Source organism: Meleagris gallopavo, chromosome 12 (assembly GCF_000146605.3).
Source record: "Meleagris gallopavo isolate NT-WF06-2002-E0010 breed Aviagen turkey brand Nicholas breeding stock chromosome 12, Turkey_5.1, whole genome shotgun sequence".
Taxonomy (NCBI): Eukaryota; Metazoa; Chordata; class Aves; order Galliformes; family Phasianidae; genus Meleagris; species Meleagris gallopavo.
In genome coordinates this window covers 8454226-8470448 of record NC_015022.2, presented here as the reverse complement: position 1 = coordinate 8470448, position 16223 = coordinate 8454226, and the positions used below count along the sequence as shown (strand labels likewise).

General features: G+C 40.2%; 1 protein-coding gene across 2 annotated transcripts in view; it reads right to left on the bottom strand.

Moving 5' to 3' along the window:
• Positions 1-890: 890 nt before the first annotated feature.
• Positions 891-16223, bottom strand: part of GLDN (gliomedin) — an 18006-nt gene continuing 2673 nt past the window's right edge. The window contains exons 1-10 of one of the 2 annotated variants that reach the window (XM_010717411.2): positions 16119-16217; positions 14093-14144; positions 12830-12847; positions 12295-12402; positions 11060-11206; positions 10122-10241; positions 6385-6465; positions 6176-6301; positions 5332-5482; positions 891-2097 (exon numbers count right to left, since the gene is read on the bottom strand). In XM_010717411.2, coding sequence (XP_010715713.1) covers positions 1638-2097; positions 5332-5482; positions 6176-6301; positions 6385-6465; positions 10122-10241; positions 11060-11206; positions 12295-12402; positions 12830-12847; positions 14093-14144; positions 16119-16151 — 1296 coding nt within the window. In that variant the 5' untranslated portion in view covers positions 16152-16217 and the 3' untranslated portion in view covers positions 891-1637. Of the gene's footprint in view, positions 2098-5331; positions 5483-6175; positions 6302-6384; positions 6466-10121; positions 10242-11059; positions 11207-12294; positions 12403-12829; positions 12848-14092; positions 14145-16118; positions 16218-16223 lie in introns of those variants that run through there. The other variant, XM_019619450.2, reaches the window with a different exon arrangement.

Below are 16223 nucleotides of genomic sequence, written 5' to 3'. Positions count from 1 at the left end.
AAAAAAAACACAACCTCCCCCTAGACTGTAATTCTGGACCGTGACGTTTTGTGTTATTGTTGTGGATGGGATTCTTGGCACATGAGTTCTGACGTGCTTATTAGTTCAGAGTATTAATTGTGCTTTTTTGTCTCCACCTGCACCTCTATTCTTAGCACAGGAGGCCAAAATCCTGGTCTTAGTGAAACCAGCAAACATGCTAAGAGAAGAGGATACTGCCCAGGCCCAGCCATCACTGTATCACACACTGAAGCTCAGCTGCTGCAGTATTATTTTTCTAGTACATCTGTTAGTTAAGTTCTGCATGCAAAGATCCTCCTGCATTCCTTTTATCCATTCAGTGGCTCCCTGACACCAAGTAGGCATTAAACAGCTGAGTGCAGTCAGGTTTAAGAGACTTTGTTTTTAAATATTTGGATTAATTCCATGGATTTACCAATAGACACAGACAACTTAGAAATTGAAGTTTTCAGAGGGCGTGATTTTGAACTGAAATACGCAAAGACACAATTGATGTTCCAGTGTTAAATTTAGATATCTGAAGTACTGAACAAAATTAAAATCAAAAACTCCTATCACTTTTCACCTTTTGCTCCTGAAAGTTTGAATGTGAGTGGCTACCTTCTGAACCAACAGAAAATTAAGTCACTAAGCACTATAACAAATACAGGTCATCCTGCTCCAGGTATTTCATTTTTCAAAGAATACCAGCAAAGAAGTACACTCTCCATTTTGTGACTTCACTTCTATGAATAAGTGCGAGGAAAATTTATCAGAAATGCACCTTCCTTGTAACTACACTTAGTAAGTTGTAATTCTGTGAAATGGTGGACTTTATATGGCAGTGAGGGGGAAGGAAGAGATTCCAACAATGCGAGCAACTACAACACTGTTTAAACAGGAATTTTAATTTAAAAATGTACATGTTTTCTTCCAATTTTATACCCAGTTACTTTCCTTCCCACATTCGCTTTACTAAACACAGTTTCACATGCTTCAGTATTTAATAATGCCATTACTACCATTTTCCTTGGAACTGGGGCTGGATTGTGCTTTTAACGATGTAACAGTTGGCTGGACTTCTCAAATTTGAAGATTTTGCTTTTTGATATTTAAACAACTCTTTCCACTCCTTTTAACAGCTCTATATCCTTGTCAAAAATATGTTCACAGAGGAGAGGGGCAAGTATTAAGTGAAAATAACAGAGGAAAGTATTTGTACACAAGTTCATTATTTAGACACTTATACCATAATCACTGACTAGAAAATGATTCAAGATAAGATGATTGCAACTGAAAGTTATAAATAGTCACTGCTGATCACAGGACCATGGAATAATCAGCATACATTAGGTCTAATTATCGCCTCAAGAACGGGAAAAACAAAAGCAAGTCTGTGGTAACTGTGTGCCAGCTGTAATATTGAACAGTCATTCTCTGAACAACAAAAAGAAGAAATAGCCTGTATGATTTAAGTGCATTTATACAAAGGGGTCTGATTTCCCTTTTATGCAAGCATGCAAACCACCGTCAGTGAACAGAAAGGATATACCATGTGAAGGGACTCCAATATGTATATCATATAGCTTTAAATAATCTATTTAGTCAAATTCCTAACATTCCTTTTTAAAATATATTCATCCACCAAAATGTACTGGATATACCATTAAACTCCCATTCTCCCATGTATACAAATTCTTATCTCTTAGACTGTATGAGAGCATAGCAAGAACAGACTGTGAAGACCGTAACTCAAACCTTGCATCAACCTGCTTTTCTTTCAGTAAATCAAAAGCAAAACTTACTGTCATGTCCTTAGTGTCAGTAACATACATAATTCCACATGCTATGAATGCATTACCAGCTTTGGACTTTGGATATGTAGTATTGATATGCCGAATGACCGAGAATGTTTCTTCATCAATGTGTGCTACTATTATTGTTTCATCAGTGCTTGAGGCATATATAATCCAGAGTCCTTTTTCATCCACTGCTATGTTGAAATACGTCTTCGAGTTAGAAAAGAGGTAGTTACGGCCATGATACAAGGCATTCTCAATGAGCAGCATGCCCAGCGATGCTTTATCAAGCCCAAGTCTGAAAGGAAATAAAGTATCAGTATCTTGTGTTAAAAGTGTGTTTGTGTGTCAACCGTTGGTTGGATTGATTCAGAGGATGTTATTACTGGTAGAAGCATTGTTGAGAATACTTAAGGACCATTCTAATGATATCTTTTAAAATGAAGTGCTCCACTGAAAGCACCTTCCAAAACACTAGGAGAAAATTTGACAATAATAAACAATTTAGGGCACACAAGAGCATGAATTCACTTTGGTAAGTTTAGTTTTATTTAGTCTATGAACGTTAATATCAGTGAGATGAAGGGAGCCAACTAAAAGAAAGGACGAGTGTGAAAAAAACGAGATACCAGGTGAAACCCCAAACTGAAATCTACAGAAATTTGCCTTCTACCTGGCAGGAGCTAAAGGAGAAAGTGTGATTGACCGAACTGGCATGAATTCTGGGCAGGTTCACCTAGTCTTAGAGCTCGTCTTTTCAAAATAGTTCAGATAATGCAGTGATTTGCTCAAATGAACATCAAAGGAATAAAAATGCTACTTTTGCAGAGCCAAAATTCTGACCTCATGCCTTTGAAAGGACAGCCTGAATGTCTCCTCTGATGTATAAAAGTGGTTTTATTCCTTGAAATTCCTTAATATGATGATAGTCCAAAGATAGTGGCATTTAGCACCTTAAAATTGAGTTCTTCTACAAGTGCAAGAAAATAATCAGCTGCTATCAAAGCATATTTGCAGTTAATATTTAATCAGTGAGTAGTGTAGTGCTCTAGTAAGTGCAGAGTATGCTTTTATCCTTTTAAGTAATGCATTCTATAACAAAGCACATTTCACTGTCTAATATTTCTGTAACCCTATAGCTAATTTCTTCGCATAGAGGAAAAGAATTTTTCAGTCCAGGAATCTACTATCCAAGAGTTTTCTGAAAAGGGCAGAATTAACACTGACAAATTACGCAGGAAAATGATCCAAAGAAAACTCAGAACTCAAAAAGTGATTCACTTCAGCTTTTCTAGAACTCAACTATGCAGCAGCTCCATAGTCCAGCAGCAGATGTTTGTGTTAAAACATGCTTTTTGGGCTGGAGTTGATTTCCAAAAAATGTGTCATCCCTGCTAAACCTATTACTCACTTCATATTTGTAAACAACCTGATGCAAGAGATAGCAAGAACAGTCCCATAGAAATGCCAGTTTTCTTCAGGAGGTTTTTCTATACAAGTCAACAAGGCAAAAAGCATCTCAGGATACATTAGAAACGAGCAAGATCATAGAAACATAGAAAACCTTGTCTTTTCCTCTTTTATGTGAAAATTCTGAAGCAGAATAGTGAGGTTTCATTCCTGAGGTTCCCTTCCTGTCACTCCATGGGGGCTGTGTAGCCTAGAACTCCAAATGGTTCAATTAAGTCCTTAATCTTCCACCACCTTGAGGTAAATAGTGAGATACAGGTCAATGTCGCATCAACCACATCAAGCTACAAGCAGTATTCTGATCAACTGAGATTAGTAAGTCGACCAGAATGAATAGAAGTGGGAAAACATTACAAGACAAAAGTGGAAGGGATGAAGCATTCCTTATACAAGGGATCTGACCATCACTAGAAAACTTACTTAAGGGCATCAGAGAAACCTAATTTTGTCAGCTCGTAAATGTGACAAGAAACTCCTAGATATGTTTCCAGCATTTGCAAAATCATCTAGCCACCTTCTCACCTGTTCTTTGCACAACATCAATACAAAAGCTGCCAGAAGCTTTTTTGCAGCCAAGAATCAAGGATTTTACTATAACAAAATTCATACTGCATAATCCTTTCTATGCTGAAAATAAATAACCTCAGAGTAAACAACTGAACAGAACGGCAAACTTTGAGCAACTTCTTTGAGAGGTTCTGAAGATTCCATGAATAGCTTGTGTTCTTCTGTGCGTGAAGGCAGTTCCAAATTAAGGATGTCCAAGCAATAGTGAGGAACTTCTGTACTATCACTATGCACTGTTCAGATGGAGATGGTCTTTAAAAATGTATAAACAAAAATCCCTACAGATACTTAAAGGAGGTTGCCAAAAAATGAGTTTGTCTTTGGCAGAATAGATGTTATAGAATCTAAGCAGCTTGCTTACATTCCTTAGCATCTAAATGAATATAGGAAGAAGGCACGCACACCTGCTTGGGTAGAGACATCAAAGTACAGTAATGTTCTTGGCTCAGACATCAGAGTCAACTGAGCTTGAAAGAAGATGCAATCTTTCACTTGCCCTTGGGCTGTATTTCTTTGGCTCTTCCCACAAGATGAGATTCTGGTTTTGATTTGTATTGTCTGTCATCAGTAGAAACTGAAGAAATAAGGATGTAATTTCCAGTTCAAATTCAGGGTGATGCACTGGGAGAGTTACAGAAATCTATTAGAAGGAAACCAAACATTGTGGATTCCTCCACAATGGAACATTCAATCACAGGTCACTATGGCCTCAGCAGGTGCCTTGGTGCATTCCTGTGCATGAGCAGCATTACCAGCAAAGAAGAGTGCTATCTGAGAGCAAAATGTGCATCGACCCAGCAAGAAGCTCTGGTAAGCCAACATGTTCCATAAGTGGGCTTCAGTTGTATAACCCCTTATCTGTGTCCCCCAGACTGAAGCTGAACCAATTGCTATGCTGATGCAGGTAGATACACACATATAATCATATTCTTTTTTCTAACCCTTGTATTCCTTATTCAGATCGCATTTCTTTCTGCCAATTACAAACACAGCAAAGAATCCAAGTGCAAAAACACCCAATGCATAATAGGAACCCGCTGGACCCAAGGATTTCCAACAGAAAAATCCACTGCCATCTCTGCACATAGCATCTTTTTAATCTGAAGGACCAACTGTTTTGCATCTTGTACATCATATAGTTACTGCTACAGTTATCTGCCTGGACACAGAGCTGCACAGTGATTAAAGAGCTAATTGTCACATCAGAGTAATGGGTTGAGAAGCCCAGTTCCTCAGCTCCAACAGATGATGCACACATAGACTGCATGGAAGGCCAGTGGCCCACATTCCAGTTACAGACAGGAAAGTGTTAATTGTTCTATTCTGAAATGAATTCTGAACCACTTCTTCCATTCTTCCTATGCTAGATAGAACCAAAAAGAAGCAAAACAGTACAAAAGAAGCGGCCTGGCTTTTTGAGGTCCATCTCTATTGCTAACATATGGCTCCTCCGTCCACCACATCATTAGCCTTAAGCAAATTATATTTGACTTACTTCAGAATGACATTGGTTCCTCCCTTTTGGTAGTACAGATGATTGTTTTGTACTGCGTGACCACAACCATAAAAGAATCCTGTGATGTTAATGATCCTGTAGCTGTCATTCAGCAAGGCATTGGAATTCTCATATTCTTTTATAGAGTTTCCTAAAAGGAAGAATAAAAAATAAAATTAAAAGACCATCATTTGATTTACCCAGTTTCTGAAATCCCTACCCTAAAATTCAATCTCTGTTAAAATTCAATCAGAATCAAGTTTGTGACAGACAATGATCGTATTTATGTTTTCAACAGTAATTTAATATGCTGGAACATGATAAAATAATCCAGAAGCAAAGCCAAGAACACACAGAGGTGTTCAAGGGGCAGCTTCGCACTGAGTAATCAGCCTTAATGTTGAACACGCTTGCTAATCTGTGACAATATTTCCTTCCACCATTCACGTCCTGGGAAAGATCCTGAAATAATGTAGCTCACATAGCATCTGATTCATTTACACTCTCCCCTAATGGTAAGGCAAAGTCCTAGCTACAATTTAGGGGATTAAATTAAAACCATAGGAAGCAGTAAAGGACAAGAATACAAAGACATGGACAATGGGCACTAAAAAAAAATCCTCAAGCTATTCAGAATCAACAGTGATTCTGAAAACGTCAGAAAATACTAGAAATGTCTATCATCATATGCATAGCTAATATTATACAGTAATATGGAAAACATTCTCAAAAAGATGTGGGTAAAACCACCATGCTTTGTTTGAAACATGTTAATCTGGATTGAAGGACTTATGAAGGCAATGTTAATAAGCCTGACTTTTGATGATAACTAGCAGTGCCATACCTGAGAAGTGCATGGTAAGCCAAATCCTTTCATCGCTCACATTCCCAGGTTCCCGCATCCACGTTCCAAACGTTTGCTGTACGCTGACAAAGTGAACAGGACTTCCTACAGATGTTATGACACACTCTAGTAGAGAAAAAGCACGCGTCCATTACCTGTGTGACTGCAACCCAGCAAGCAGCAGTTAGGCTCACATTCTAGCAGGTTACCAGGTTTTTTGGAATGACCGGAGGGTCTGTCTTCAGCTTTTCCAGCCAAGGTATCATCATTTGGTACAGCACATGTCTCACCTGGATTTCAGAGAGAAAGGGTCAAATGTGACATCTTTCTACAGACATGCATCAGTGGCTTCACTAAACTAAAGAAATGATGTTTGGGATTCTATTTCACCTAGAGAAGCACTTAAGTGATTCTGGTCATCAATGATATCTAAATAAATGAACAAATGAAGCGTTCAGGTGAGTTCATTCCCTTGAGGTTGTCAGGCTGACAGACAGCTTTGAAGAGCAACTGGTTTTGCTCAGCAGATTTCATTCTCTAGCTGAGAATTTCGGAGTAGGTGCTTTGAAAGGCAGTGCTGTCCCTCTCCTCAGATAGCAGCAGGTAACTGAGGCAGCTGCCAGCTGGCTGACTTATTCGTAATACTAAATCTGCTTCCTTGGGAGTGAGCAATGGCCAAACTCAAGGACCTCATGCCTCAAAATCTGGATGCACCAGCAGTGGGGCTGCACTCTGGTGACAACCATGGAAGTTCTGAACTTGCCATGAATCCCCAGAACAGTAAACCATACCTATTGTACACACTGAGCACTGCATGCATAAGAATGCAGATCAGCCACCTGTGCCATGAAATAATCAACATAAAAGATTAAGGGAAATTATACACCATATTCTTTCCATAGAGAAATGGTTCACCAAAGAAGCAAATAAACAACTGCAAACGTTTTCCCTCACTCCTCAACAATTTGAAGGTTAACTGGTTGGGTTTTCTGCAGCATTTACCATTTAAATGATGCCTTTATGAGATTATTTATAAAACCCTTTCTGTCAACACAGATGCACCTTCTGTCTTTAAAACAATGCAGCACATTTCCATTTTGTTACAATGAAAAACTGCAGAGAACAAATAGTTCTCAGTCCTGTCCTGATTTTACTGCACCTCTCTTCTAATCCCGTTCTTAACATTCACCTCCTTCCACATTTCACACATTTTCACTGCTGCTTTCCAACTGATTCCTGAGCTTTGCAGGACTGTGATGACGTTGAAACAAGGAAGGTAGCAAAAATACGAAGCAGCCATCAAATAAAGCTGAAAAGGCAGTATGACACTGAGGAAAGAAAGAGCAGATTGCACTGCATTGCTTCCTCCTTAAGGTTATAACCTCTCTCTGTTCATACAGAAAGAAAATACTCCAAAAACAACACATATTTCTCCCACCTGTTTATCTAGAACACTTACTGATATGACATTTGAAGTTGTAATTGATCACAACTTCTCTCCTTAAAAAAGGTACAAACAGTCAATCCAGTTGTGGGAAGACATGCCTGTAGCTGGAACCCAGAAATCCCTCAAATACTCTTTCCAGGTTTTGATCTCAAAGTCTTCTCAAAATATTTCAAGAAAGGAACCCACCCCACAGAAATGACAAGCTGTGATATACAAGTTTATTAGTCTCAGCCCAAGGAAACTGATAAATTTAACTGCATGAACAGCTCCTCATACAGTGGTTTATCTAACACTGTGGAATAGTCAAGGACCAGGTCAATGTTTCTTGTGAAGATGAATGCACTGTTTGGATTTGAGAATATTTGCAAACCTCTCTGGGAACTTTCAGCTGCATGAAACAGAAAGCAATTAAGATTAGAAAGTTTTCTATCAGAGACCACTATATGAAATTTCCACTGCTTTCTTTCCACCCAAAATAATAATAATAATAATAATAAATATCATAGTGGTTCTTCTGGTCATAAAATATTCAGGCTGAGAGTTAACAGAATTTACAGGACATTAGAAGTATGGATATGGTCAATCTGGGGAGGATGTGAAGGGCAGAGTGAGGGATGTGCTGTTTCTTCTAGAATTAGCTAACAGAATCATAGGAGCAAAGCACCTGAGCTTGCAACTAATTATTCTATTCTCTTAAGGAACGTAAATTTTGAAACAGGTAAAATCTGGTTCATGGAAATCATTCTTACATTCTTATGCAATAAGTTAATTACAGCTGTAAATGAGGACATGTATTCTCTATCTTCAAAGGGGTATGATTATTATATAAAAAAAGATGATTTAGTTTTGCATTAGGGTCACACGATTCACTACTCATAACATTTAAGTGCTCACTGAGGAGCACCTCTTCTGTGCAAAGTTATTTGAATATAACTCCCATCTGGATTTCAAATCCACCAGAAATCCATCAAATAAAGTTTATCCCTCCAAAGAACTTCAGACAGTACCAACAACTGGAAAAAAGCTACCAGAGTAAATGCTCTAATTAGATCTTGCACAGCACTTCACACATTTCTGAATTTCAAATAGCATCAAATTTCTGCTCAGCTATCAACTCTGGCTCTTTGGGTTCCATTCTGATGCTTCAGTACCCAGTGTCTCCCAACTGAAATTCTCACACGCTACTACAATTGCATTCTAAGTTAAGAATAAGAGACAGAAATAACTGATGTATGTTACAGCCAGCATTAAATATTCACCAGTTAACAGCATTTGTAATAAAAAGATTTCATCTTACCAAAAAAAGATGACATTAATACACGTACCAGGCCTAGCTCACTCAAAACTCCTACAAGCTGAAACAGACCTTGCTAGAAGCTAATCACTAGTTATCTCCTTGCAGTGAACAATTCAGGTGCTAGACATCCTAAATACTGAGTGCCTTGCCTGCAACATGAAGGGCTGCTAATGACAAATGGGCAGAAGAAAGAAGGGAGAACAGTATTTTGAATCCATTACAACTCAAAGACTTTTTCCTAGCACTGGAGAAGAACCATGCTCCCACTCCTCAACTTTACTATTGCAACATCAAATCAATACCACCCTGTTAATGGTGAGACTTATGAATCGCTCTGCATACTTCACACTTGCATTGTTTGTTCTAGTTTATACATTTCCAGTTTCCAAAGAAACCTCATTTAATCAACACTGTCACAAACAACTCCCTTCTTTTCTGAAAAATGTGAAAGAAGGAGAATTACTATCTGGGACATTCTTTGCTATCACTCTGACCTTCTCAGTGAGGAGGAAAAATCATCCTAATACTGTACAGGGAGCAGCAGTCATTGAAAGACACTGATCTCTGGCATCAAATGTAATACCATCCAGGGTACAGGACAAAAGGACAGCAGGGCCAGATCCAATATGTAGATCCAAAGCTGAAAGTTTCCTTCCATTTTCAAGCTAGAAATACAAATGTTATTCTAGCAAAAGCTTCTCTCTGCTTTCCATTATCAGCTGACGGATCGACCTAATATTTTCCAGTTATCACAATACAACAGTGTTTGTAGAGCACTGAGTAGAACACTGCAGAGCATCCAAGCAACCAGCTTATCTCACCTCATACTGCTTCAATGACCAATAAGAACAGCTCTGAGGTAACATTTCTGGTCAAATTGGTCTAAACTTCAGGGACTTGAGAATTCAAATGCATATAAAATACAGCTGCTGAGTTTTACAACAGAACGAGTAAGATTTCGAAACATCAGTGTGTACCTTTTTCCTCCACCTCTATATGAAGGGGAGAGGAAGAGGAGAGAGGAATGCAGCTGCTGCATTTCAGCAGATAGTCTATGAACTGGCAGTTGGGATGTTCATATCTTGGCTATAACAGTATCTGCTGTGAAATTTGCAGCCAATCACTGTTACATCACACTTAGAACAACAGGCTTAATCTTGAACCTGTCGATAATACTAAAAAGAACAGTGGAAAGAACTAACCTGTGCATTTGTTGCTGTACATGTTCTCCTGAAGCTGTGCTTTACCTTTACGTTTTCCTGGAGGCCCTGGAGGTCCAGGAGGTCCAGGGGGGCCTGGTGGTCCAGGTTCACCTTTTGCACCTGTGTACAAAGCAAAGCACAATGTCACAGGCCCTGCAGCCAAGGATGCAACCTGCAGAGAACTGAGAGTCCTCGTGACGGACCTAATAGAGATCTCTAAAATAGCTTTTGTCTTCTGAAGAGGTTTTTGTGTACAGAAAAAAATACAGCTCAATAAACTGTCTGGAGTGCTAATTCTTGGAATCATAGTATCACAGAATATCCCAAGTTGGAAGAAACCCATAAGGACATCAAGTCCAGCTCCTGGAAGGTGAGCAACCCAGCACTTTATAGGTTCCAGGACAACAGTGCAATTTAATCTGTCTGGATTATAGGCATATTAGAGAGTTATAAAGCACAACTGCCCTCTGTACAGTGTTCTCAAAGACTTCAGTTTTAAGGGCTCCAGTGCCACAGTTTTAGCAGCTTACACGTTCAGTTGCCATGATGCTTTCTTTACATATTCCTGAGTGGAAATCTGCTCTCATTTTCTAACACATAAGTAAAACTACACTGCATGAAAGAGCAGGAGATCAGCTGTCTGGAAGCATCCTGGAAAGGGTGGAATTCACATACACGTAAGTCTTCTTGTGAGGAACTGCATTATAATGGGAACACAATTCCTTGGGCGGTCTTTTTATTTTCGGAGCTGCACATACCCTTGACACTATTACTGAGAGATTCTAATATCTGAACTGTAGCAATGCCCAGAAACTTCACTGTGGATGAAGTGGCTGTATTGGCTGGTCCAACTCTTATAGAGCACATTCATGCTACAGAAGCAGAGTGTCTATTTCTCCACCATGTACACTGTTGCAGGAGAGAGTGCTTCTTCCTACCTTCCAATATCACATCGTTGTTTGCATCCCCCTTTTCTCCCTTTGCTCCTCTTGCACCTTTCACACCAGGCATACCATCCTTGCCAGGTAAACCTATTTCTCCAGGTTCTCCTTTCTCCCCTTGGTCACCTTTTGGTCCTGGCACACCTAGAAATAAAAAGCATTTCAGGACAAAGAACACTTACCCACGGTAAGTGGGTAAGCACACCGCTCCTAAAATCAATACATTCTGTTGAAGTACAAAATGCATTCACCCTAGTTGTTCGGTGGCTTGCCATATTGTACCTTCAACATTTTCCCTTGCCCCAGCAGAACATTAAAGTAACTGCCCACTAACATCTCCACGTGCACTTGTTGTAAGCATGATCACTCTGTACGCCTCCTGTGCTTGGTCATTTAGCAGAGTAACTTTTTTAACAAGACGTTCATTTGTCCTGCGTAACCTTGGCCAGAGCATTTTGCAACAAGGAACACAATGGTGTGGTTGTACAACTGACACCAAAACGTTCCACTCTCTGCCTTTGTGTCAGTATTTTATGCTTTAAAAGAGAGAAGTGAGCTGCCATAGAGCCAGAAATGGAAGTGTTCTTGCAGGCCAAGGGTTCACGCTATATCTGTAAGTACTTGAGGAGAAAAGACTTGTCCATCCACTTACAGTATTACTATTTACATTGAAATTGTGAAACCAGAAACAGAATTGTAGTTTTGGGGTGAAATCTGAAATGTGCCTTCTGCACAATTGCCCTGTGACTCTAAAAATAGGCTTTCGCTTTCATATCCCATTAAACAAACAAAAAGAATGTTGATGAACACTAAAGCGACGGACGATGTACTGCCTTCAAACAACCACAGACAATTGGCCCAAACTCAGCCTTCATTTTTAAAGCCCTCTGAAGTCAAAGATTCCTTATGTTGGCAGGCTGAAGAAATGGTAATATTCTTATAATGACATTATTTACAAGAAATTTTGGAATACTGAGGTGCAATTAATTTTATTTTATAGCCTTAATTTGCAATATTTGACAATATATTTTTTACCATTTTTCACTGTCTAGAATACATCTGAAGTGATCTACAAAAACTTAGTGCAAGACAAAGAAGATTACAGAATTCTGCAATGTGCTAATCCTTTGTGAACACTGAATCCCTTCTCCCTGTAACGAAGGTCTAAAAGTAATTGCATCTGAAATTTAACAGTCAGAACGGATTTTATTTTATTTAATAATAAAGTATACCCATTTTTCCTCTCTTTCCATTTAGTCCTGGTTCTCCCTTTTGACCTGGGACACCTGGGGCTCCATCTGAGCCATTGTAGCCGGGCAGTCCATCGAGCCCAGGGGGCCCTGAAGAAGCCAAACAGCACAACAGAAATGTCAACGTTCACCATAACTTCCGAAATCAATAATCAGCATTTCTAAGAGCTGTTTATAGCATTAAATTGAAATAATCAGCTAATCTTTTACAACACTCTTTGCCTAAATGCTACCAGAAAATTCTGAACACCATCTAGCTTTGAACAAATATGCTCTGGCAAACATTATACTATTTTCTCACCTCCAAGACAAAAACACAACCTCCCTTCTGCCCTCAGAGGGGCACAGGTTGACATTAGTAGGAAAGTGATAAAGGCAAGTAGTCATTCTATTCTCCTTCATTCTAAATTAGCAAAGGAAGATTATACTTTAAAGATGCGTTTCTGTAGTTCAACATCTATACCAACAACTGTTTCAGCTACCCAAAACCATTATTGCAGCTGTCAAAATGTCTTACCTGGGGGACCTGGTGGGCCTACACCAACAACATGCAAAAGAACACAAGAAAGAAGAAACAGTGAGTTTATCCTAGCACGTAAACAAAAACAATTTCAGATTGAAGTGATGAGTGTTAGATCAGAACAATGAAAAAGGGAGCAAAGCACATTATGTCAAAAGGAAATCCTATGAATTTACATGTTTTGTATTGCAAGCAAACATTTGAACACCACTGTTTGTACATGGAATTGGTCTCTGGACTGCACCACACTCATTACAGCACCTGGCTGGAGAACTGCCTGGTACAGTAGAAATTGGACTTAGTTATTCTACAGCTTTTATTACAATAACATCTGCCTTATTCCTTCTGACTTAATTTGAGTATAGGGCCTTAATGGTAAGAAAGCACAGCAGGCAGGAGTAAAGTACTACCTGAAAATGTTTCTATTGCAAGATTTGCCTTTTGTGACCCCCAATACATATTAAAAAAAAAAAAAAAAAAAAGTTGTTGCATTTAAAGGACCAAATCAGCTCCATGAGCACTTTTATCCAGTCACTGAGTACTGCCTTGTTTCAACAAAAATAAAATCTCTAAGACAAAATTACAGTAATTCCTCAATTTCCCTACAGATGACACTTTCCAGCATTAACAAGAAAACACCATGAGTAAAGTAAAAAGCATTTTATGATGCCATCACAGAGATTATCCCTTTTAATCAGCACTGACAGTAATACCAGTTAATAATTTACTGCCAGTTTTCCAATAACTGAATCTCTCCTCCACACCACAGATTTATGTGCATTAGCGCCTAGAATTTGTATGCCATCTGAGACTCTGAGGATCTTAATTATCCTTGTAACAGCATAAGATAAGTAATAAAGGTGCTTGAGAGGTAGTAGAAAGGGTGACAGCAGAGAAAGCCAGGACCAAAGAAAGGGTTTAATAGAGTCAGAAGAGCAGAAAGTTGTGGAAGGCATTGAGTAGTTGTGAATTCACAACTCTGGAGCCCAAGGAAACATGGGTTCAACTGAACTAAATTTCCAGCACTTACAAGTAGGTATAGGTAAATCCCAAAGTAGCACCTGCTGTCTTTTTTAAGTAAATAATGCAAGTGATATATACATATATTTGTGTGTGTGTGTGTGTATGCACATGTATGAATTTTGATAAATAGCAAAATTTGTCATATAAAACTTTATCTACCTCAAGTTCTTTGAAAACGTTGTGATTCTGTATTGCTGAGGGTAAAAACAAATGTAACTTTCATGGCAATTAACATACCAGTTAAGCATATCCCTTTGGTGCTGTTACATAAATCCACCATCACTCGGACCTAAAGAAATTAAGTTCAAAACAAGGTAAGCCACAACAGCTCAAAGAAAATGGTCTGATTTACAAAACCAAAGATACCATTACTGTGCTTCCAAGAATAAAATATTTAGACCTGTTCTTACACTGAGACACCAACCACTTCCTCGTGCAGTCATTCTCTGGCACAAACCTGTTTGGTACACCTCATTGTAAATCCTACTGAAAACATTAAGAAAATACTTATTATAGGAATGCCCATGCTACAATTCCACAAATCACCTTCTTGGCCATTATAAAGCAGTTCTTTTCCCTTCTACTGTAGGCCTTTCTATTATTTTTATCTTTGTGTTATAATTTCAAATTCTTCATTCCCCTACAGCACCAACCCTGACCCATTCTGAGAAGCTTCAGATTCAACCTAACTTAGCTCAATGGCTGTTGCAGTCAGGATTTGCTTGCTCTCCTCCCCCTCATCTCTCAAAAACCAGGCTTCTATGCTGTAATTTGTAAAATGCACCTTGTCCAAGCATTCTCTAATTCAAACTGCATTTTAATCTCAGTGGTTTTGTTGAGATCATTGAAGTGATTACAGCTCGCTCTGAAGCCCTGCAATTATCTCAGCATTATATTTGCCACTCAGTGCAATCCACACGACAGTTACAAGCCCGGCATTCAGAGAGCGCGTTACAGTGTGCAGCCTGCAGCACAGCCTCCAGCTCAGCCATGAGCAGCCAACAGCCTTTCCATCAATATATTTCGACAGAGCACATCTTGATTTGAACAGAGGGGCACAAGTGGACAGTCTTGTCACATGCTGTTAAAATACACTTTGTGTCTCTCAGTTGAATTTGGAGAGCACAATAAAATTTGTTTGTTCCATACATGTCATTTAACCACAGAGGGGTGGGACATGTAGCTGCCGCTGTCACAACTATCCAACTCCACCAACAGCAAACAGTTGTAACAGCATTCCAAAGCCTGTGAGGATCCGAACATTTTTTCCACTGATTTTATTTGTGAGTCACTCAGACTCAGAGAATCATAGAACCTTTGGTTCTATCCCCTAAGGTTGGAATGACCACAAAGATCACCCAGTCCAGCCATCAACTCATCCCCACCACGTCACTCAATGCTACGTCCACCCTTTCCTTGAACACCTCCAGGGACAGGGACTCCAACACTCCGTGGGCAGCCTGTTCCAGTGCACACTCTTTCTGAGAAGAAATTGTCCCTAATATCCAGCTGGAACCTCCCCTGGCACAGCTTGAAGCCATTCCCTCTAGTCCTGTTGCTGCTACCTTGGAGCAGGGGCTGACCCCCACCTCACCACAACCTCCTTTCAGGCAGTTGTAGAGAGCAATGAGGTTTCCCCTGTGCCTCCTCTTCTCCAGACTCACCCATCCCAGTTCCCTCAGCCGCTCCCCCTAAGACCTGACTCCAGACCCTTTGCAGCTTTGTTATCTTTCCCCGGATGCACTCCACGGTCTCAATGTCTTTCTTGCAGAGAGGGGCCCGAACTGAACACAGCACTCGAGGTGCGGCCTCACCAGTGCCAGTGCCCAGAGACCTGCAGCTCCTGCTGGCTGTGCTATCTCTGACACAAGCCAGGATGCCGCTGGCCTTTTTGGCCACCTGGGCACACTGCTGGCCCATGTTCCACCACAGTCTGCTAACACCCCCACATCCTTTTCCTCTGTGCAGCTTTCAGCCACTCTGCCCCAAGCCCGCAGTGGAGCATGGGGTTACTGTGACCAAAATGCAAGACCCGGCACTTGGTCTTGTTGAAGTGCATGCAGTTAGCCTCAGCCTGGCGACTCAGGTCCCTCTGTAGCACCTTCATTCTCTCAGGCAGATCGACACAACTTGGCGTCACCCACCATCTTACCGAGGACGCACTCGATCCCCTCATCAACAAAGACATTACACACAGGGCTGCTCTAAGCATCAGACCGAACCACGGTGAGCACTCGGGGCCGCACGCGGCGCGCCGCCCTACCGGCACCATGGAGTAGGTGAGCATCATCAGCATCTCCTCGCTCTCGGCACGCACGTGCCCGCGGCGGCTCCTCCTGCTGCGGGCGGGGGGCGGATGGCCGGGCCC